Here is a 23,326-nt window from a genome sequence, read left to right as displayed (position 1 = left end):
GGAAGGAGTCTGATGTTTCTCCAAATGCAATAGACATCTTTTTCATTCTAATTCAATTTCCTGACAGCTTTGAAGTGTAGCACGCTGTGGGAAATCAGATTTGTGGCTTTTTCAGAGGGACCCAAGATATGGGTGTGCATTATCTTCCAGATTATGTATATGCTTGTGGGTTTGTAACCCAAAGTCAAACTTTGATATCAATATTAGAATTTCTTATGTTGCACAGTGCACTTATAATATATACAATTATTGGAACACGTGGAATTGCTGCAAGATTTTTTAAGTTACAGGTGCAAAATTATTATACACATATTTTTATAAATCTTCATGCACCATCATATGGTTATATACAGTCTTGTTGAGATTTTGGCCTGCAGTCAAACACAGAGGGTCTGTGTTCCAGCACGCATTTGTCCTAAGGGGGGTGACTTTGAGGTCACCTCTCTGCACCTGGACTGCATTCCCACCTTATAACAGAACACCTTCATGCTAATGGAATAATTTCTTCTGCTTCTTTACAATGCCTGTTCTTTCTTTTACCCGTGTGTAGCACACAAATGCGACACTTTTTTGTTTATTTCCTAAAATACAGAAGTACAATAACAAAGATTTTTTGTGGATAGAAGCTTTTTATTTGATTCTGAACGCTGTTGCATAATACTGTATGTTACACAACCAAAAAACATAAAAGACTCTCATAATGATTCTACCTCTTAGCTCAAATAAGATCTAGTTGAATGATAAAGACTTATTTTGTGGATAAAGCCATGAGGTATAATAAAGAGGTCTTAATAATACAGTGATTCATTTCAGGCAGCAGCCAGGCAAAATTATTCTTCTGGAGCAGGAGGATCATAACCCAGGCGGCTAGCAGAAGGAAAATGAGCCCAGAAGGTCCTAGCCAGCTCCTCAATCTTGTCATAACCACCATGAGAGCGAAGTTCTTCAATCCACCCAAAAAAGTCTGAAGATGTCAGCGCCCAGTTAGGCACTTCTCTTTTTTCTCTTGATTCAGCTGTGAGCAAAGAGAAAGAGGAGAGAAAACACAAACACAAAGAATTTGTAAACGGTATTGGAGTTTTATTCTATTCAATGCTCTGATTTGCTGCTTTTTCATTATATGCTCTAAATCATCCATTTCAAATACATTTTTGTAACACTTTACAATAAGTTTGCATTTGTTAACAATGGTTAAAGCATCACCTGACATGAACTAACAATGAACAATACTTCTACAGCATTTATTCATCTTAATTCATGTTAATTTAAGCATTTCCTAAAAAATGAATTTTGCTATTCGTCGAGTTTACTTAATTTAAACAACTTAGTTCAACAATTCTTATATTTTTTGAGACAACATGAATTTTATGTTCGGTCATCGAACTTATTCCATTCAAGTTTGGACTACATAAATGATTTGTGTTGTGTTAACACAGAATTGTTAAAACTGGCAGATTATTTGCATTTCCTAGCATGCTTTGTGTAAGACTGCATTTGGAGACTTTTTTCATTATTAAATGTTGTATACGTATTTTTCATATAAAAGAAACACTTGTGCACTTTAATGTTCATTTATCTTTGAGATTTAGAAGAGTTTGCAATATTTTTGAGCTTTGGTTACCATTGTTCAGAAGAGTGTAACCTTTGGTTAGGTAGCGGGAGGTTACATATTTAAATTTGAATGTTGGTTAAGCTGTCTTGAACTATTAACTTAATATGTTTGTTATCTTTGTTTAAATGTTAAATTTGATATCAAGTAAGAACATTTAAGTTGAGAACTTTATATTAAAAAAAAACATGTTGTAAGAGATGTGGTTGACCTGACCGAGTTACAAAGAATGTTCCACCAGGAAGGAGTTGTGAAGGAGAATGAGCAGGAAAGCGATGTACTGCCCTTATGAGAAGGCAATACAAGAAGCCGCTCGTTTTATGAACACAGGATTATTGATGGGGTTTAGGAGGGTGTGAAAGTATGCCGATGCAGATCCAGTGATAGTCCTGTAGGCAAGCATTAGAGACTTGAATCTGATACGGGCTTCAACAGGTAGCCAGTGCAGAGAGATGAAAAGGGGTGTCACATGAGCCCTTTTGAGCTGTTGGAAGACGAGGCGTGCTGCTGCGTTCTAAACCAGCTGGAGTGGTTTGATAGCCTTTGCAGTAAGACCAGCAAGGAGAGCATTGCAGAAGTCCAACCTTAAGATTACCAGGGCCTGGATAAGGAGTTGTGCGGCATGCTCAGTGAGATAGGATCTAACCTTTCTTATGTTGAATAAGGCATATTGGCATTACCGCGTTGTCTTTGCAATGTTATCATTGAAGGACAGCTGTTCATCGAATATGGTTCCTGGCTACTTTTGTAGGAGGGATTGTGATATTGCCAAGTTGGATGGTGGGACTGTGTCGCACCATGGGGTGTGCCAGAAAAAAAAAGGAGTAGTTAATTCTTGGCAGGGTTCAGCTGGAGGTGATGCTCTTTCATCCAAGATGAGATGTCTTCAAGGCAGGCTGTAATGCGAGCTGATACAGTGGCATCTTCTGGGTGAAATGTAGATCTGGGTGTCAACAGCATAACAGTGATACGAGAAGCCGTGTGCCTGTATGCTGGGTCCCAAGGATGTAGATGGAAAAAAGCAGCGGCCCAAGCACCAATCCCTGAGGGACCCCAGTGATCATGTGTTGAGCAGTGGACAGCGAGCCCATCAATGACACCCTGAAGGATCTGCCGGAGAGTTAGGCTTTGAACCAGCGGAGGGGGGTGCCTGAGCTTCATAGAGTTGACAGGGTTGCTAGCAGTTTCTGGTGTTTCTTATGTGAAACTGATTTGTAACATGATTATTATAAAAAAAATCATTTAATTAAGTTAGTTGAACAGCTTAAATCAAACTATATGACTGCATTAGTTAATACACCATAAACAAACATAAATAACTGGAATGTTGTCAGCACATATAGGAGCATATCAGTTTATTGATATCTTAAAGGAGAAATAACTTATTTTTTAACCAAAGGAAAAAAACTTCAATTTTGATTTCACTGCGGCTTTTAAAATGACATTGGTCATTGTTAGTTCATGTTAGCTAATGCATTTATTAATTTTAACAAATACAACCTTATTGTAAAGTGTTTTTAAAAAAATAAACTGTTATATATTGGTCAATTGTATAAATATTTTTGGCTATAAATGAATTTAAACTAATTTAAGAAAATAAACATTTAGCATATCAAATCAAATCAAATCAAAAGGTCTTTTTAAATGAGAAAAGAAAACATTTTAGATAAGTAACCCTAAACCTTTGACTTTAGGTAATATATATATTATATGTAGATAAATTGTAAGCAAAATAGTCATGAAACAATTATAGGAAGGATTTTAAGCTCACCCTTGCTTTCCTCTGCATCTGTAAAATAAACAAACACAGGGACATGAAAAATGAGCCCCATAGAGTTACATTTAAAAATCTACTCTTAGGTTGTAGCATCCAAACTCTGACTTTTTTGATAGAGTTAAATGCGCCTCACTATTAATGCATGTCACTTTGAATCCCAAGCAAAGATTGTCTGGTTTGCAATCAAAGCTGTAAATAATCTCAATTTTCTCTGTCTGTCCCATGCATGGGACTTAAAAACAGAAAAAGACAAAAAGCCACTCGACATTTCTTCATAACAGACTCAAAGAGTCTTTCAAAAACAGAAACCATAACATTTATTTGTTTGATTTCATTTGTTTTTTTAAGTTTAGATTTATTTGAGTGATTTCCAACTCATGTATCTAAAAAGACAAACATTTTCCCATTTGAGCTATTAAAACAAAAAAGGGATTTACTCTACAGTATATTACTAAAAGAATATTAATATATATATATATATATATATATATATATATATATATATATATATATATATATATATTAGTATGCAGGGGTGATCATTTAAAATGTATTCACAAGAGAACAATAGCTCACAGCAAACATTGTATTTACAGCAAATCTGTTTGCTCTTGAAGGTTCTTGTATCAATGCCAAGGATATCATATTATTAATTAGCTACCTTTCATCTGTTTTCCTTGCATGCAGCACCTAAATGGCGAAAGGCACACACACTCAGAGAGAAGAATAGATTTCTGCTTCTGGAAGAAATGCCATCTTTCCAGTGAGAAGAACAGTTTAGGTAATGTTTGTTCTCAATGTTCAGACAGGGTTTATTATATCAGTCAGGGATTTCCAGCTATTTTGATAAAGTCCAAATACTTTAGAAGGGAATGTCTCAAACCTGTCTGTTCTAATATTTCCCTTTTTTTTATTCTTGTTTTTGCCACAAAAAATATGTGAAATCTGAGACTTTATATAACTGCTCCAATGTTACTGTTTTTGCACACTTTAAAAAGTTAGAGGGAAATTTGATACAAAGGTCCTTAGTATGATCAAATAATTAATTTAAAATAAAATAAATTAAATTCATTTTACCAGAGTTTTTTTTAACTCACTGATTGCTTGGGTGTCAATATTTGGTTGTTTACACCTATGTAGACGTTTTTAAAGCATTTTTAAATGCTTTTTAACAGTCTACATTCCAAATTATATGGGCACAAAAAAAATGTAAATATAATGATTATTTTATGTTCTATAAAGAGTAATCCTTTCTTCATTAGTTGTGTACTGCTTCTGGTTTGTACATTTTGATTAACAGAAATCCTACAAGTATGCCAGCTTTCAAAAACTGTGCCAGTTTTTTCCCTCCTTTTCATCCATAACTCTTGAAAATATCCCTTATCTTTTAAAATGATGTCTAGACTCTCTCAACAGGGATTTAGGAAAATATAAACATATACATTCTCTGAGACTGTATATTTTAAGTTTTGATAGACCATGTTGAAGTTATCAAACATTTCACTCCATCCATTACAAAAATCTCCAGTATGCTTACCTGTGAGACAGAGGAGTCCAAGCAAAACCACACACAAGAGGAGCGTGAAACACAGTCGAGACATTGTCACCTACTGAAAGCAACAGCAACTCAATATAAAGGCCTTACAAGATTAGCGTTCATCCATTTCAAAAATTGCTCCTTTTGTATATGAAGATTCATATGTGATATTGATGTCAACAGATTGTATTAAACCAGGCACAGATGTTCAAAGAAATGAATTCAGTTTGTCAGGCTGAGATTACCTTTAGCTGCTCGTCTTGAGTCTGTCTTGTGATGTGTGTGTGCATCTGGTGTTAGTCAGCCTTGTTTAACTTTCACATGGACCATTTATGTCATACTTCTCATTCTTTTGGTCTATATACCACATTTCTTATTTGCTGTATGTTTTCACACTTTCTTACTGACCTTTAGCTGAAAGAATCCTTTGTTAAAGCAGCGGCCTTATGGTCTCTGGTAAAATTCCACACAACCTTCTTTTCACCTTTCTCTTTCTTTGAAATGTATGAAACACCACTGCAATACCACCACAGTAAGAATGTTTTTATTTGGTCATATTTGCTGTAATTGATGGTACATTTACATTTATTCATTTAGCAGACACTTTTAGAGAGCATATAATATGTTGTTAACACGCTTAACAGTACCGTTAGTTTACAAGGCCATGATAGGAGGATTAAAGCAAAGTAAGCAAAGGAGAGAATGAACAACAAAAAATATACTTTTTAAACTGACAGACAGTCTCACAGTTATTGGTTAGTCAAATAAATGCGGAACAGGTGTGTATTAACCTGTTTCTTGAAAGTTGTGAAGGATGCTGCAGTTCGGCTGGAGGCTGGTAGTACATTCCACCACATTGAAATCGAATGTACCAGATGTAATTATCTGCGGTACATACATAAAGACTGTGGCATACTTCTTTTTTTTATGTGTACTCGAGAATGCTCGCACAGCCGAATGCACTCTCTAAAACAATCTGTCAAATAGGGAACAATATACTATATTAATATAAATTCGTATTCGTTTTTTACCTGTTTTTTACATTTTGCACTGCATTAAATTACATTTAAACATTTACGGAAATTGGACAGCCTTGCAAAGTGTACTGTTTTTGACTCGGGAATTGCAAATTGCAACATATTATAATACCTCTCCAGCCTTACAGGGGTCAGGTTTTTGTCTACTACCTTGAATCGATGTTACACGGACATTGCGTTGGGCGTACTATTCTGATGACGAAATTTGCATCACGCACACTTGCGCTATCCCTTGCATACGCGTGAAAAAGGGAACTATACTTCAGCCTTAACAGAGCATAGAATTCCTCTGTATATTAAAACGCACAAAGCCAAAAAGTCATATTTTTAAACACATTGAGTTTAATGGGATACTTCACCCAAAACTTATATCATCATTTACTCATGAGTTGTTCCAAATCTTTATTCCAAAAATGTCTTTGTTCTGATGAACACAGATAAATACATTTGGAAGAATGTAGGACTTAAACAGTTCTGGGGCACTTATGACTGTAATTGTGTTTTTTCCAACGGTAGTAAATGGGGTGCAAAATCTGTTTGGTTATAAGCATTCTTCCAAATATCTTTCTCTGTGTTCATCAGAACAAGGACATTTATACAGATTTGGAACAACTCAAAGGTGAGTAAATGATGACAGAAGTTTCATCTTTGGGTGAGGTATCCCTTTAAGGATAAACCATACAAAGTCAATTTAACCTCTATGCCAGAGTGAAATTCAAACCATATGTCACATATTTATGCATCTTTCGCTGGGTGAGAGTCAGAAAAGTCTGACTGTGGAAGGCAAATTTCAGACTTCTCCATATTTCAGTTGTAAATCGGGAATTCCAGTTGCTCATTTCTGTGGCGATAATTATTTTAACACTGGATTTCAGTTGAGCGTTTGCAAGCCTCTTTGGGTCCATTATATATTGAATCTTTAAGCAAAATAATAAATAAAAAATGCACACTTTAAAAAATGATGTATTGACTTTACTTAAAATATATGTGCACCATTTATGCATAATTGTTTTAAAGTAAATTCAACTTAAGGAGATTTTAAGTAAAAATAACAAGAAAATCTTGTTGCTTTTACACAAATATTTGAGTTCACTTGACCTTCTTTACTTTATTACCAAGTGTGCTTGGACACAAAAGTAATTTGTCTTAGTGACAGAAGCTTCCAGTGCACATACAGGTTAAAAAAGTGACAAGGCACAGGTAACAAAACCTAAAAATAAATGAGAGACAATACACATTTGACAAAAACGACAATAGTCAGAACTGTATATTGTTTGTATAGATATGTACAAATTCTACTGTGTTATATACAAGTTGTGTAGGGGTATGAGGATAGCTGAATATCATATCAAAAACTTTTGTAAGGTAAATATAAGTATATGTTGTTGAGAAATTGCACATCTTTTTAATGCACAGTAGAACATTTAACTGTTCATGAGGTAGAGGGCCTGAGGGAAAATACTTTTCCTAAGTCGGGCTGTTTTGGCGTTGCTCAGTGCTCAGTCGTTGGTGTACAGGGAGAAGAGCAGTGGGGAGAGCACACATTCCTGGGGGGCACCAGTGCTGATGGTAAGGCTTCTTAATGGGAATTTACCAATTCTAACTAGCTGTTGCCTGTTTTCCGAAACTAGTGTTCCATTGACGGACAGAGTTATGAACAGAGAGCTGGGTTAGTTTGGTCTGGAGGAATGTTGGGACGATGGTGTTAAAGGCTGAGCTGAAGTCCATGAACAGGATCGTTGAATAATTCCCTGGTCTGTCCAGATGTTTTAGGGTAAAATGTAGTCCCATGTTTACAGCATTATCCACAGACCTGTTTGCTCGGAAAGGAAACTGCAGGGGGTCCAGTAACAGTAAAGGTTCTGTGATGTCTTTCAGGTAAGCCAGCACCAGTGTTTTGAATGACTTCATGGCCACAGATGTTAAGGCAATGGGTCTGTAATCATTAAGTCTTGTGATTTTGGATTTATTTGGGATGGGAAAAATGGTGGAGCGTTTGATGCAGGAATGGATTTTTCACAGCTCCAGTGATATGTTGAAGATCTGTGAAAAGTATTGTGAAGTATATTATTATAACAAATAGTATTGAAATAATTGATGAATGATTTGATATCAGTCATTGAATGATTCTCCACAGAAGCAAACAACATTTCTGATGTGTTAACCACAGAACCACTTGTGTGTGGTTTTTTGTTAAGAAACACAAAGGGTTGAAAAGGGTATGGTTACCAAAGCAAACACGAATGACCTGAATGGTGACTTCATAGAAAATTATAAATGCCAAAAAAGGGCTTATTTAAAAAAGATAAGGCGCAAGGGCTTTTCAGGCAGAAGGGCTTATGGATATTCCTCATAGCATTTTTACTCATAATATTAAGTTAATTGCAGGAAATGGATGTCAGGTTTGCTTAATTCAAACTGTAGTTTGCACAACTAAACTTTTTCCATTCACTTTATGCGTACTTTTCAACTTTTCTTGTAATTTATATTTTTGTGTTGCAAGAACAAAGGATGCTATGCAGACCTTCCGTGAGGAAAAGCCGTTTATTTAGAAAGTAAGAAATGACGTTCAAACGACACGAACAGGCAAATTGGTTTAATCATTTGTAAACATAATATCATACATGTTAATAAAAGACATATTTATAATTCATTTTTGTGTAAAATTAAACTGCCCCTCTCAAAATTATTTGCAGCATCCGGGTTACAGTGTTATTATTAGTTTTGAGCGGTTGTTATTTGAAAACTATATGAAAATAACAACACTTGAAATGTCGCGACCGACCAATCCGAATCAAGCATTCAAAGGAGCTGTGTAATAAGTTTGTTTAACAGCTATGTGGTGCTATTAACATGATGTTAACATTATATGAGTCTCCATTGGATTATTTGATCTTAAAATGTTGACAACCCCAGATGTAAACCTGTAACATGACAGCATGGCTCAGTGGCAGAATACTCCTGTGCCATCTAGTGACAATAACATGCTAGCACAAAAAGTTTTAAGAACATCTGTTTACAGCAGGATGCGTTTAGTATTTTTTCTACACAATACAGGAGGTGTCAAAACTGATCAGGGCTCAGACAAAATCCACATTTCAAATGCTAAAAACTATTCCACAGTATTTCTGCATATGACTTTCTCAATGATAAAATTGCAACTTGATAACAATTTTGTATAATGCAGCTGACTTGATCGTCCATTACAACAGCTACCATAGTAGTAACAACCAAGAATATGCTTTGATTAGTTTTTTAAGTAGATTACAAAGGGGACGCAAATATACTGTTGCTGCAATAGTATATACAGTATTTAACAGATTTTGAGATACGTTTTTAATACATGAATTAAAAATGGATGCACTGGTGACAAAGGAAATTTAAGATAATTATGATAATTACCTCCTTCAAAACTTAATTTGTGTCAGTTTCGTCATGGCAAAATCCAGCATTTTTTATTTGCTTTGATTTTAATTTGACCAATACAGCTATAGTGTGAAGTCTTTAGAAAAAGGACTTGTGTGATAAAATTCATTCCACAACTGTCACGGGTAGACACGGAGGAGGATGAAAGGAGACGCAAAAAGTATAATGAAAATGAGTCCAATACACACACAGGAGCAGCAGAACTGGGTAGACAAAACCAGGTTGACAATACAATAACCGACAAGGAACACACAGGGCTTAAATACATGAGGAAACACTCGGGGAAAGCAGAATCAGGTGCAGGACTAATTAACAATAACGAGTGACAGGTGAAAACAGTTTACCAAGCAAAACACGTGGGTAACACAGGCAGGGGACAGGCTGGAGTGCTACAGTACCCCTCCTCCACACAGGGGAGTTCCACTCTGGTGCCGGTGGCTCGGGAGGCCTGGAGGGTGCTGACCGCATCAGACGCCAGCATGGTGACAACCGTTCGGGAGGCCTGGAGGGTGACGGCCGCACTGGATGCCTTGAGGGTGCCAGCCGTTCGGGAGGCCTTGAGGGACCGGCTCGGGGACCACCGGAGGGCCGGACGGGACCGGACAGAAATTTACTTTCCGTGCTCAAACAGTTTTCCGGAACTAACCGCGGGAAACAATGACGAAATCACGTGATATTCGGCAGCAAGGTCAAAGGTTGCATACTGAACGTGACGTCAAGGCTTGGAATGCAAATGTAGCCAGGGCTCTGAGTAAATCGCTGCTACTTTCGTCCCGCGTTACATTCGTCCCCGCTCTCCCCTAACTTAGGACCTGGAGACATAAGCCATTCTCTCTCTCTCCACACTACTTTGCTACATTCCTTAACTCTAGACCAGTTGTTCTCAACTCTGGCCCGCAAGATCCATTTCCCTGCCAAGTTTTGCCCCAACTCTGATATAAAACACCTGAACAAGATAAACAGCGTCTTAAGGAATATATTGTACTCATTGTAACTGGTGTAAATTGTCCTTTAACGTATTTTCATTTTTGTATTGTTTGTTTGTGTATGTATTGTATTTTTAGTGACCTGTGACTTTCGAGCATTGGAGGCACACATTATTTTTACATCATTTTAATGTCTAGAAATAATATATTTCAATTGTATCGTGCTGTTTATTTATAATCTTTTCTGGTCTAAAAGTGTAACATAATATGTACTTTATATGTCAAACATCTAGCTTTGTTATTCTGTCCTTAGAGTGATAATTATTAATATTATATATATATACTTATACAATCTCTGTAATGATTTATTCACCATCAATTCATTCAAACCATGTTGTGGTTTCTGTAGAACACAAAATAAGATATTTTGAGTGGTTTTGTGGACGTAAAATGGAAGTCAACAAAATCATATTCTTTAAAATATATTGTGTGTTCTGCAGAGGTTACAAAAACGTTATACAGGTATTGATTGAAATGACGGTGTAGACATGAAGAACGGACAAGAATTTTCCTTTTTGAATGAACTGTTCCTTTAAAATGGGTGGTGGAGATGGAGGAGAGCCCATATTTCACAAGGTAAGTGTTTGTGTGGGGATTCAGAGAGTGGCGGGTGATTAGAGTTCAGGGCCCTCACAGCCTGGTGGGAAAAGCTGTTGAGCAGTCTGGCTGAGCGGGCTTTGATGTTCCTGAACCGTCTTCCTGATGGAAGGAGCTGGAAGAGACTGTGGGAGGGGTTGGTGGGGTTACTGTTGGTTTTTCTGGAGATTCGTGCCTGGAAAATGTTTAGGATGGAGGAGAGAGGGGCACCAATGATCCCCGAAGCTCTATTCACTGTTCGCTGAGGGTCTTGCTGTCTGCTGCACTACAGTTCCCATAACAAACAGTGATGCAGCTGGTCAGCGCGCTCTAAATGGTTCCCCTGTACAAAGTAGTGAGGATGGATGGAGGGAGACTTGCACTTTTCAGCTGGCGAAGAAAGTGTAGGGGCTGTTATGCCTTCTTGGAGAGTGACATGGTGTTGGTGGTCCAGGTGAGATCCTCTGTAATGTGCACCCCCAGGAATTAAGTGCTGCTAACTCTCTTCACAGTCGAGCTGTCAATGGTCAGTGGGGAGTGGTCAACAGAGTTTTTCCTTTGTCTTCCCCACATTTAGGTACAGGTTGTTGCTGCCACACCTTGGAGCCGAACTTAGCAGTGCAGTGGTGTTCTGTGTCAGCAGTGTGAAGAGCAGCGGGCTGAGCACACAGCCCTGTGGGCCACCTGTGTTTAGTATAGAGAAAGACAGGATATAAGAAAGTCTAGAATTCAATTACAGAGAGAGTTGTTAAGGCCAAGCAGGTTTAGTTTGTTGATGAGCTGATGTGGGATTACTGTGTTGAATGCTAAGCTGAAGTAAATGAAAAGCATTCTAACATATGAGTCTTTAGTTTCTAGTTCACTGTTAGAAAAAGAGGTACAATACAGGTCCATTTTTGTTCCCTAAGGTACAAACTTTGCATATGTACCCTTAAAGGTAGAAAAATGTATCTTTTAGGTACAATTGTGCACCTTTAAGGTACAATTGTGCACCTTCCATTGTACATTGTGTGCTTTCCGTGGTGTAAGGTACATATTTGTCCCTTACATATTTGTACCTTAATTCTTAAATGTAAAATGGCAGGAATTAGTGGATGCTGAAAATGTCATCTCTCAATATAGAAACACAAGTTTACCTATACTATCAAACTCAATAACTCAATAATTGTTAAACCAAAAGTTTTGAGATATGGGCAAAATAAATCAGAATGTTTTTTTCTTTTGTGTATGTGTGTGTGTGTGTGTGTGTGTGTGTGTGTAGTGTCCCTTTGAATCATTTTTAATCATGTTAATGAGGATTATGTAATTATTTATATTCACAAACAGTATTGAAGAATTTGATTTTCAAACCCTTTACCCTATTTATATTAGAATGAAACAGACAAATAATTGTTCTATTGAAAGGATCTAGCTATAGGCCAGAGCTCGACTCGGCGGAAGCATAAATATAGCAGCGCGGAAGGATACATGAGTGAATCGACAGTGATTCCAACTGTCAGTCTCTGTCAGTGTCGATCAAATTCGGGAGGATGGCGCTGCGACATTTATCCACGGAGGATTTAATCACGGAGCTATTTCATTTTGGGATAGAGGTCACTGAAGAGGAGTGAAGTAAATTCAAAGGTAAAGTATTTGAATTTTTAATCAGTGTTTGTGGTGTTAATTCAAAGTTGGAAGTTAACTTTTACTGTTAATGTTAACGCTGGCCAAGTTCATACTCGGTCAACATTAGCTTGCTAGACTCGACATTGACGATTGCCATTATTAACGTTAACTAGTTAGTTAAAACATTAGCAGTATTATGTCTCATATTGCCATTCCACATAATATTATTATAAGTACTATGTAAGCTACAGTTCACCATCGAGCTAACGTCAACGTTAGCTATAATACGACTGCGTCAGAGTTGGATGTGAAGCGTTTTTGCCGCCGAAAAGTATTTTGTTCTGACTTAACGTTAGCTAGCTGGACTGCGTCAGAGGAGAACGATGGATAAAAAAACGTTTTTGCCGCCCAACAGTTTTGTTCTGAAATTCTTTATTTTCTCGACAAACTGTCTTTAGACCATCTTCGTAAAACCATGTAAGACTAACGTTAAATTACAACATCAGGTTAACTGACAGAACCGACCAACGGTTAACCTCCCTTTCGAGTAGCAATAACGTTAACATTACTCACGTTAGCTTCTGTTATAAAAATAAACCGATTACTATCATTAATGGGTTTAACTTATTTCAATACTTTCCCCGCTGTCCTGGAAAAAATAATAAGATAGGCCTAACGTTACATTATATTAATATTCAGGGCTGTGTGTGAGAGAGAGAGACGCATTTCTATCGTCTCTAATGAGGTAACGTTAGCTACGCCTAAATACTTTCAATGTGTTTTTATTTGGATATTAGGGCTTCTCAAAGTCCGGACCAAACGGCAAGACCATACCTCTAGAAATTAGGGAAAATACCCAATGAATCAAACGATCAAAACTATTTTTCCCCCATTGACTTACATTAACGTTACATTATGACATAATGTGCCTTTTTAAATTGTTGTATGCTGTTACCACTATGGTTGTTAACATTGCTGTTTTTCTTTTCTCTATTGTCTAGATAATGCAGTTGATGGAGAAGCAGTGGACTATGGATTGACTGAGAGAATTGTTTCATACCTCTTTGAAGGATCGTTTAAGAAGCAAGCAAAATTCAACCGATTTGTTCAGCAGTGGAAAGAAACCGTGACACTAACCCTCGAGCCTGTCCCGGTACATTCAGAGAAGGCTACACCGGAATCAATGTTATGTCATTGTTATAACGTTAGGCCTAAGTAGAACCATGGAAAATAACTCTATATATCATAGCAATATAATATAGCTTTAAGGTTACCACTAAATAAGTTTTTCATCTGGATCTGAATTCACCCTACTCTGGTAGTTTAATGTTTAACTACATTTTCCTGATGATACTTGCACACTTTTAATGAAGTAACGTTTACTCTGCAGGACTTTAACTTGTATTGTTACTGTGTGGTTAATTTGCCAACATTTTAAGATGAAATTGTTTTATTTCATCATAGTCATGCAATCCCATCATCAGCCTTCCCAGCAGCTTTCATCATTCCTAAATTTCCCAGAGATGTTCAGACAAAGTTGGACCAAAAACCGCCATGCGAAATGGAGAGATCCGATCACAACAAAATCATAAGAACATTATATGAAACCATGGCCCTGATCAAAATGTAAGTTTTGCAACCTAACTGGATCACGGCATTTTAGTTATTAATACTATGTCTGTTGTTACATTCCTCACCTTCTTTTGCATTGCTGTTTCAGGTTTCTGACCAATGATGACTACGTGAAAGTGTGTAAGGCCCTGATTTTGAAATACCCTTTCTTAAAGGACAAAGAAGGAAATGGTTATTTTATTCCCTGTATCTATTCTCTTATATCGCTGTTTTGTTTTTGGAGTGGCAGTATGAAGTTGTCAGTTGGTCAATGAAATGCTTCTTAAAAATGTATTTAATTTTTTTAAATGTTTTTTTTATATCAGACATGACATCCTAAACATTGTGGCATTTTATTTTGGGATGTTACATTGTATGGTTGTGAGATGAATTATTATTGAATCTGTGAATTAAACTGTTTTCCATATATGGACTAAAATAAATGTCTAAAACTCAGTTAGTTGTTGTTTGCCTACATTTTCTTTCACTCCTTAAGGAATAAAAAGGAACTTTTTTGCCACCTAAAGGTACAAAATGGCTTTGTCACTGGGGCGGTACCTTAATGGGACAAAATTGTACCTTTTTCCAGAGGTACTTTATTGTACCTTTGTCTAGGGTACATTATTGATCCTCAAAGGTACAGTATTGGCCCTTAGAAGGTACAACAAGTAAGGTACAAATTTGCTCCCCTGACTCAAGGTACAATAATGTACCTTTGAGGGTACCACCCCAGTGACAAGCTTTTGTTCCTTAAAGGTACCGTTTTGTACTTTTTTTTCTGAGAGTGTTGGGGAAGAGCCAGGTGGAGGAAATTGCATTATCTGTAGAACGGTTTGGACGGTAAACAAACTTTAGCAGATCGAGTGTGTTGGGGAGGCTGGTTTCGATCTGTGTTATGTGTCACTTTTTTCACCTATCTTTATAGGGAGGCAGGCAGTAGACGCAAAGTGATGAAGTAGCTCAAAATGTGTGTGTTTTGAAGCTTAAAATCTATTTTTATCAGAAGTGCTCGAGTTCTCCCTGTAACCTTTTCAAGTCAATTGAATAAACTTGTGAAGAAAAAACAGACTGTTCTCTTACACTTTGTATCTGTGTCTCTTCTTACATTTATATAAAAAAGGCATGGCAGCATCTTAACATTACAGTAATTGGAAACTATCACTTGGGAGCATAGGAAAAGTTCTTCCCAAATGTTATTTTAAATCTGTATGACTTTTCTTTCTGAAGCAAGTTGGAACTTGTTTTTTTATTGTACAAATCTCAATACAAACATGTATGCCACAGCACAAAACCTCTCTGAAACCTCAGAGACAAACTGAAAACAAATGTAACATTGATAGTGACATGTGTAGGTGTTTTGGCAACTAGATCCAACATACTTCTGCCTTTTGTGGACGCGGTGGAACAGGTCTGGATGGTTGGAAACTTGGCAGATGTGGAAGTGATACCGCAAACAAGCCAGAACAAGACATTTAAATAAAATCTGCAATTGCAGTAAGTGGGTATTAGACTTTTAAACAGTCCATGAAGACTTGAGATGAAGACTTAAGATCATTTGAGGTTCTGTGGTAAACGGTTTAGTGATCCTATAGTCTCTCCTACAGAATGTGAAGCTCACACACTGCTGAAAGCAGCAGCCGAGGACGCAAAGGCTCAAGCTGAGAGCGCCCTCTATTGGACACTTGAGGAAGCTTCAACTGCAGAATGCTTACTGGATAAACTGTGTCCCTCTGCTTATTAAGTTTAGAACTGCATTAAAATTACCTTTAGGGTTACCATTAGCCTGTTAAAGCATTGACGCTGTCGCTAATAACTTTACAGTGACTGTAAAGTGCTGTTAACCATCCTTATTTGTGTAAAATAGATTCATTTTACCTTTCACGCAGCCTCTTTTCTCCACCACAGGTCCACAGCAGACAGGGGTATTTTGTCTTCTCTATAAGATAAATCCATAAAGATAAATCAATAAATAAAAAGACAATTTCAGATGTAAAGATGATTGAAGGCATGCATACACAAAAACTGTAACACATACTTATGTGGACTTCTGTGAATGGGAGGAAGTCGCACTCCAGACAAAATAAGCCTCTTAAAGTAGAATAAAAGTAATAAAATAGATAATATCTCTTATTGTGATCCATTTCTTCGATTAATGGAGGAAATTAAACTCGTCAAATTGTTTTAAAAACTGATCAAGCCTACTAGAGTGAGTGGTAAAGCGACGGTTGTCGTAAGGGCCGTGCCAGGTGTGCGACCCAAACCTGCCTTAATTCAAAATAAATAAATCCAAAACTAAATCCATGAAGAAATGAAAAAAAGCAAAAATAAATGAGTATTTATCCTTTTATTTCCTTATTTATATGTAATTATATTATGTATTTTCTAAAATGTCTTGGCACATCCCATTTCAAAATAACAGATCAGATGGGATGTGCCAAGACATTGTAGAAAATTTCTACCGGATAATGTTTTACGGCTATGTCCCTAATAAAGAATATGTATGCTATGTGTGGTAATCTACATACAGTTAGGGTCATAAATGACTATATGCCTTCTCTATGCAACTTCGCCACCCTCGTTTCATTTGGTCACAAATCAAGGTGTCCCTGTGGCCTCAAAGCTTCAGCACCGCCGCTCTGAGATCGATTGCTAATGTCTGAGGTGAAACACGCCCCCCTCATTAGCATACAGACAAAGAAACACATAAATAAATTAATGTAGAAATAAATGAATGTGAAAATAAATAAATGTCGATTAATTACATATATAAATTATAATTACACATAAATATGAAAATAAAATTATAAATACTTATGTATTCTTGCTTTTTTACATTTCTTCATGGATTTTTTATGTTGTATTTATTTATTTTTAATTAAAGAGCATGTTCCCCGCGATCCCATTTTTCAACCTTAAGTTAGTTTGTAATGTTGCTGTTAGAGCATAAATAATACCTACAAAATGATAAAGCTCAAAGTTCAGTACCAAGCGAGATATTGTCTTTAACAGAATTCGCCTTTCAAGAACTACAGAGAACGGCTGGATCGGACTACAGACCTCTACTCCCCGGGTACATTATGTCACTATTCCGATTGCTATAACCTCGGCCCAAAGGAATACGCCAAAATAGAATTCAGCTACACACATTCTAAGATAATCAACGGTCAAATAACAGCTTCCATGACTTTAACATCGGCTGTGAAAGCTGTTCTGTGTGATACACTGATATTGTGTGTGTGTGTGTGAGAGTGTGTGTGTGAGTGTGTGCATGTGTGTGTGTGTGTGTGTGTGTCTAAAACACTTCTATGAAACGTCCTCTGAAGTCCAGTTGCAGTCTACTTGTCAGTCTGCTTGTTAAATTATCCAACTGTGTTATTAGTGATAACAGGTCTGACCCCATTCGGTCCGTTGTCATTTCCCTCGCCATAGTAGAGAACAAACATGATCTCCGACAAAGATTGACGTTTGCTTATGCACTAGAAAACCTCCGTTACACTGCGATCAGTCTGCATGTTTTTAACTGATGACGTGAAGTTGACGCCCTTGTTACTGTTTATTGCAAAAAAGCCAAAGCGTATGAATTCACGTGCACTGAGAGGGGGACCGACCAATTACAACAGCTGGAGGAGCTGAACTCGGTTATATCGTATGGGTGGGACACCTTCTCGCACACACACACACACGCTAAGCGGGGATCCAATCACGACAGACCTGTTCAGCTTTACCAATCAGAGCGTTTCGGAAGGCCGGACTTTGAAGAAACCGGAAGAAACACAGTCGTTTCGTGAGAAGAGAGACAGCGGTGGACAATAGATTTGAAACATGTTAAATATAAAGTTTTTTTGAGACTAGAAACATGAACATCCATTGTTAAACACCCATAAAACACAATCAAAGCTTCGAAAACAGGAAAAAAATGTTTGGAATTCCATACATTAGGCCTGACCTGAAAAAATAAGTTTTGTATTTTTTATTTCTCACCCAGAAAAATAAAATGTATGTGTCTTCCTCTATTTATAATGTGGTATTTGATGTGTATTACTGGGGCTAGTTTTTAAGGGTTGAAAATCCTGACTGAGTTGAAAAGACACCACTTTCACAGACATTTTTAATAATAACATTAAGAATTTACGTTATGTATTTGGAAGACGCTTTTATCCACATTGCATTATCCTATACATTTATACTTGGGTATCTGCAATCCACTGGGATCGAACACACAACCTTGCTCTTACCCCTGAGCTACAAGTAAGATATAAAGCTGATATCTTAAAACTGGATTACACTATACCATTTTTAAAATCTGAACAGATTTAAAAAAAAAACTCATCACATACTGCAGACAGATTTTCTTTAGATTCAACTCATTTGTAATTGATTTTTGAGACATACAACAGTAAACAGTGATATACTGAGCAATGAGCAGCACACTAGATCTCAGAGTGTATTTATCACTACAAACTAAACATAACCAGAAGCAATAAAAAGACAACACGTAACCATCGCTTATGCAAAATGTTTAATTAAACAAAAGTATATAAACGTTTTGCACACCTACTATGGATGTGGAACTCATTACATTTCAACTTCTTTTCACATTTCAACATCTTTTCTCATTCCATTTAAATAAAACATGGTTTTAAATAACAATGCTCAGTCACATTCAGACATTTCGTACTTAAATAAAAGCTGTAGGTGATCAATGAATTCCTTTGTAAATGGGCAAAACCATTACGCAACTGAAACTGCAACAGTGTGTGAGGTCTATGGAGGTCTGTTGATACATATAGAAGTGAATCTGAAATGAGGTGAATATAGTTATTTTTATATAATAGATGAGCAGTCCTTTGAACGTGAGGGTGGCACATTTGGTTAAGCATTTACAAAACATTCTTATAAAAGACAGACCTCCAATTTCAACCACCAGGGTGCGACAAGTTGCAGTCTGCCGGTCACCAACTCTCTCTTTAGCAGATACTATGTACATACAGTTTCCTGCAACTTCTCAGTGTCTATATTCTTGGTATGAGCCAGCACTTGCTCTGTGAGGACTTGAGGATTGTGGTACTGAAATCGTCTGAACTATCATCTTGATATCAAGTCTAAGATCAACAAAGATGTTTCGGATAAAGATCTTTGTATGACAAATATTTATGAAGGCTGTCTTGCATTTTCAAGGCAATGAGTGAGAGAATGATCACATGGAAAAGGCGATATTCATTTTTCGTGAATGTTTATCGACCCCAGCAAAAAAACACATTACACTATTACTCCTAACACAGCACAGGAATGTTTATCCATAAATGACCTACAATGTTTGGCTTGGTAAGTCACTTCTCAAAGTCTTCTGGTTGCTGGTGCGAAATGCAGAACCATCAAGATGTTGCAGACATCACTTTGGTCGGTGTGAGGTCAAATCAGCTCTGTTCCAGTCAGGTCTGGTCCTAAGGCTCATTTCTGTGTAGAAAGTCACTGGAGGGGTTTGATAAGGTAAAGCTTCTCTCCATGTTCGCTGGTGAAGATGGGAGCTTTCTTGTAGTGCTCTAACAGTTCATCCATAGCATTAAAGCGGCGTTGACCGATACAGTAAACTCCATTCGACGACTGCACCTTGAAGTGCTTGTTCTTCCCGACTGCCTTAAGAGACACAGAGAAATCACTCGGCTAGAAAGAAAGAGAAAGAAATATTTTTAATGAACGGTCACCAACAGATGGAGCTCTAAGCATTGCTCAAAGCACTTAATGTCCCATAGAGTATTTCGGATAGACATAGCAAGTACTGTGTTTAAAGTATGACACACTGTGTTGACATCCAATTAGACCCACAGAGATTTTTAGACCCAATTACGTAAAATGGCTCTATAAATATGTCACAACAATAACTATTCACAGCCAGTGAAAGCAGTTTTAAACTGTGCCCCATTCCATAAGATCCAGATAAATAGCCAACTCACAGAAGATTCGCTGTCTCGCACGAGAAAGTCTCCCTCCACACCCCTCTCGTTCAGCGCACGCTCCCCTTGGTGCCGTGTAACGTTGCCATAGTACCAGTCCTTTCCCGCAAACTTTCCTGTGTGAGAAGGCCCCGTGTGGCTGTTCTGCTGGGAGTAGGAGCCTGCGGCCATCGATAAAGGCCCATCGTTAAGTACAACCACATAGTTTTTTGGAACCAGGCCAACCCGCCCACGACAGTTCTTACATCTCCACCATTCTGGGTCATTCTCCGGCTTCTCGAGCACCTCCATCGTCTCTCCTTTCTCAAAGTTTAGCTCCTCCTCTGAAACGGAGCTGAAAGGATAGAGTGTCTGAACCGTATGAATCACACTTGGGCCCTGACCGTTATTGAGGTCCGGCAGTGAGAGAGAAGAGAAGACTGCAGGGAAGTCTGCAGAAGTCTCCTCGACCTCATCCTCCTGCACGTAGTTGGAAGGGAACCAGCCCACATTGCCGTTATAGCTGCCCTTCCACCAGCCGTCGCTGCACTTCTCGATCACTATCAGCCGTGCGCCCTTCACCAGACTGAGTTCATCGTCCCGCTCTGCGTTGTAGGCAAACTTCACCACTGCGGGTGTATTCAAGTCGTAAATTCTTTCGGTACCTCCACCGTTAGATGAGTACTCGTCTGTGCTGGGCGTGGGAGATGCTTCCCGGGTGCTCGTCTTGCGTTTTGTTTTTCCTAGGCCTGAGGAAGACAGAGATCATAAAATATTACACACAATCATTTGATGCACACTTTTTGTGATTCTTAACGCAAAGGAATCAAACAAAAGATTACAGATATTATACTATAAAGATATTATATAGAGTAGACGGTTTCATCTTAACAACATTAAGTGCATGCGCACTTTTGTGACCCCAACTGAACTTCTAGTACACATTCACAAACAACAGAGTGACTGTAGATTATTTCTGATAACAATCAAAAGAAACCGAGAACAACTGTTACTTGGCTAAACTTGTCTCTCCAATATTTTGAATTGAGACTGTGATACCAAGCTCAACCGCTAGATGTTTCTTTAAAACCGACCGAACTACAGGACCCATTCTACAAATTGTATATTTTATTAAATGAACATACACAAATCGTTTCCATCCATCCATCCATTTTCTACCGCTTATCCGAACAACCTCGGGTCACGGGGAGCCTGCGCCTATCTCAGGAGTCATCGGGCATCAAGGCAGGATACACCCTAGATGGAGTGCCAACCCATCGCAGGGCACACACACTCACTCACTCTTTCACTCACTCACACACTCACATCCTACGGACAATTTTTCCAGAGATGCCAATCAACCTACCATGCATGTCTTTGGACCAGGGGAGGAAACCGGAGTACCCGGAGGAAACCCCCGAGGCACGGGGAGAACAAGCAAACTCCACACACACAAGTCGGAAGCGGGAATCGAACCCCCAACACACAAATCGTTTATCTAATACAATTGTTATACAGTAAAATTATAATACGAATGAATATACACATAAATTAAATATAAATATATTATTAGACACTTGCCAAACACAAACAAGAAGTGAACTGGGGGTCAGGCATCTGCGTGTCCGATCAAACAATCAGTTGTTAAAGACGATTGCCTAGGGGAGGGGTTCTGTAATGAATGTTGTGAACCTTTTCACCTGCTTAGTAGATGACCTAACCTATACTCTTTCCCCGCCATCAACATAATTTTTTGTAATTTATGAGACATAAATTTTTTTTAAAGACATAAACTTTACAGTATCTACAGAAGACCAAAAAACATTTTGCGTAACACCTTCCTTGAAGCATGTATGTATAATGCATCATAAAAGTCGTTTTAAAGAATTGTAATGCACCTTTTAATGCATTGTAATGTCTTATAAATAATTGTTATGACAGTTAATAAATTATAACACTTGGCAATTCATTGTTACACTACACATTTTAAATTGGTTATACTTCTTTCCAACTATACATAATGCATTACAACACACATTATTAAGAATTATAATGCATTTTACCATTTAATAATTCTTTATAATGCATTATACATACATGCTTCAAGGAAAGTGTTATCAAGTTTTGTGGTTTTCTAAAATGTAACTTTTTGTATTCATAAATGTGTGGAATTTATGGTACATTTAATGTCAGGTTTAATTGTTGGTTTGAAATGTTGTTTCATTGTGACCTTGGTCAGCATGTTATTGAACATTTGTTTAAAAGATATCCTAACCAATCATCCACCTAACATGGGCAGCTTCAAGTTCATGACTCAAATGTGTACAGTATAAATATGCACTTGCTTGCATGCACGTGCACATATTCAATAGTACCCAGTAAGCAGTTTCCTTCCTGTGTGCATATGATCCATGCCTTGTATGCACTTCTCTGCACCTGACTGCACACACTCCATTTTGCCACTGCCTTTCTCACCCAGTAAAAACAACATTTACACAAACAAAGCACTCCACATGGCCCATCTATGTGCACACCTGCAGAGCACACTAAATAACAATGACTTTCTTCTGAGGGAATAAATCGAATTGTTTTGTAAGTTTCGGCGACAATTTCACAGGTTGATGCACCTCATTTGTTCAATGTTAATTAAAAATACTTAATAATATATATATATATAAATTCATTAACGGGTTATTTTGTCTCAACCCTTGGCTTTGAGATAGAAGTATCCTTTTGTCCAAACAATGGACAAATTACATTATAAAGCAGGGGTTTCCAACATTCTGAGAAACAAAAGACAGCAAAAGTTGTACAAATCTAATGAACATTATTAAAGTTTCTACAGCCAATATGTTGTCTTTATAATATCACACTATTTGTTTAAACATTTACTTTGAAATACTGCTTTATACAATTATTTTTAGAAAGGGGGTCCCTCGCAAAAGATTAATCATATTTGGGCCCTTAGCATGAAAAAGTTTGAAAACATACATTTTACGCCGCTGTATTTGATACATTTTATAAATACGTGTATTCATTTCTTTAATGCTTAGAAACATAAAAAATCTAGTACTTCTTTACTTTTACTTTAGTATTTCTATTCCAAAAAATAAAGAGAAAAGGTACAGTAGAAATACTGAAGTTTTTCCACCTCTGCTAGTGTCACAGAAATGACACAAAGCCACTTCATACATTTTACAAAAGGGAAGGTAAATTATGTATCTAGCAT

At 37.4% G+C, this 23,326-nt stretch overlaps 2 protein-coding genes and 1 long non-coding RNA gene across 3 annotated transcripts in view; 1 reads left to right on the top strand and 2 right to left on the bottom strand.

Moving 5' to 3' along the window:
- Positions 1-830: 830 nt before the first annotated feature.
- Positions 831-4,987, bottom strand: otos2 (otospiralin 2). Its single transcript, XM_056751077.1, has 3 exons — positions 4,924-4,987; positions 3,381-3,398; positions 831-1,015 (listed from the first exon to the last, which is right to left on the bottom strand). The coding sequence occupies exons 1-3, from the start codon at positions 4,985-4,987 to the stop codon at positions 831-833; spliced, it is 267 nt and encodes an 88-aa protein (XP_056607055.1).
- A 7,450-nt stretch (positions 4,988-12,437) lies between these two features.
- LOC130425045 (uncharacterized) lies at positions 12,438-14,620 on the top strand. The gene is made up of 4 exons (XR_008907024.1): positions 12,438-12,571; positions 13,555-13,706; positions 14,018-14,179; positions 14,274-14,620. It is a non-coding gene; the product is annotated as an uncharacterized LOC130425045 (long non-coding RNA).
- A 4,046-nt stretch (positions 14,621-18,666) lies between these two features.
- The window catches only part of nck2b (NCK adaptor protein 2b), a 38,126-nt gene continuing 33,466 nt past the window's right edge, over positions 18,667-23,326 (bottom strand). Inside the window, exons 3-4 of the mRNA XM_056751113.1 lie at positions 20,119-20,846; positions 18,667-19,828 (exon numbers count right to left, since the gene is read on the bottom strand). Of these exons, the coding sequence (XP_056607091.1) occupies positions 19,634-19,828; positions 20,119-20,846 (923 nt within the window). The 3' untranslated portion in view covers positions 18,667-19,633. The remainder of the gene's footprint in view (positions 19,829-20,118; positions 20,847-23,326) is intronic.

This window comes from Triplophysa dalaica, chromosome 6, assembly GCF_015846415.1.
Source record: "Triplophysa dalaica isolate WHDGS20190420 chromosome 6, ASM1584641v1, whole genome shotgun sequence".
In the NCBI taxonomy this organism is placed as follows: Eukaryota; Metazoa; Chordata; class Actinopteri; order Cypriniformes; family Nemacheilidae; genus Triplophysa; species Triplophysa dalaica.
The sequence above is the reverse complement of the archived record's forward strand: the minus strand, read 5'-3'. Positions and strand labels throughout refer to the sequence as shown.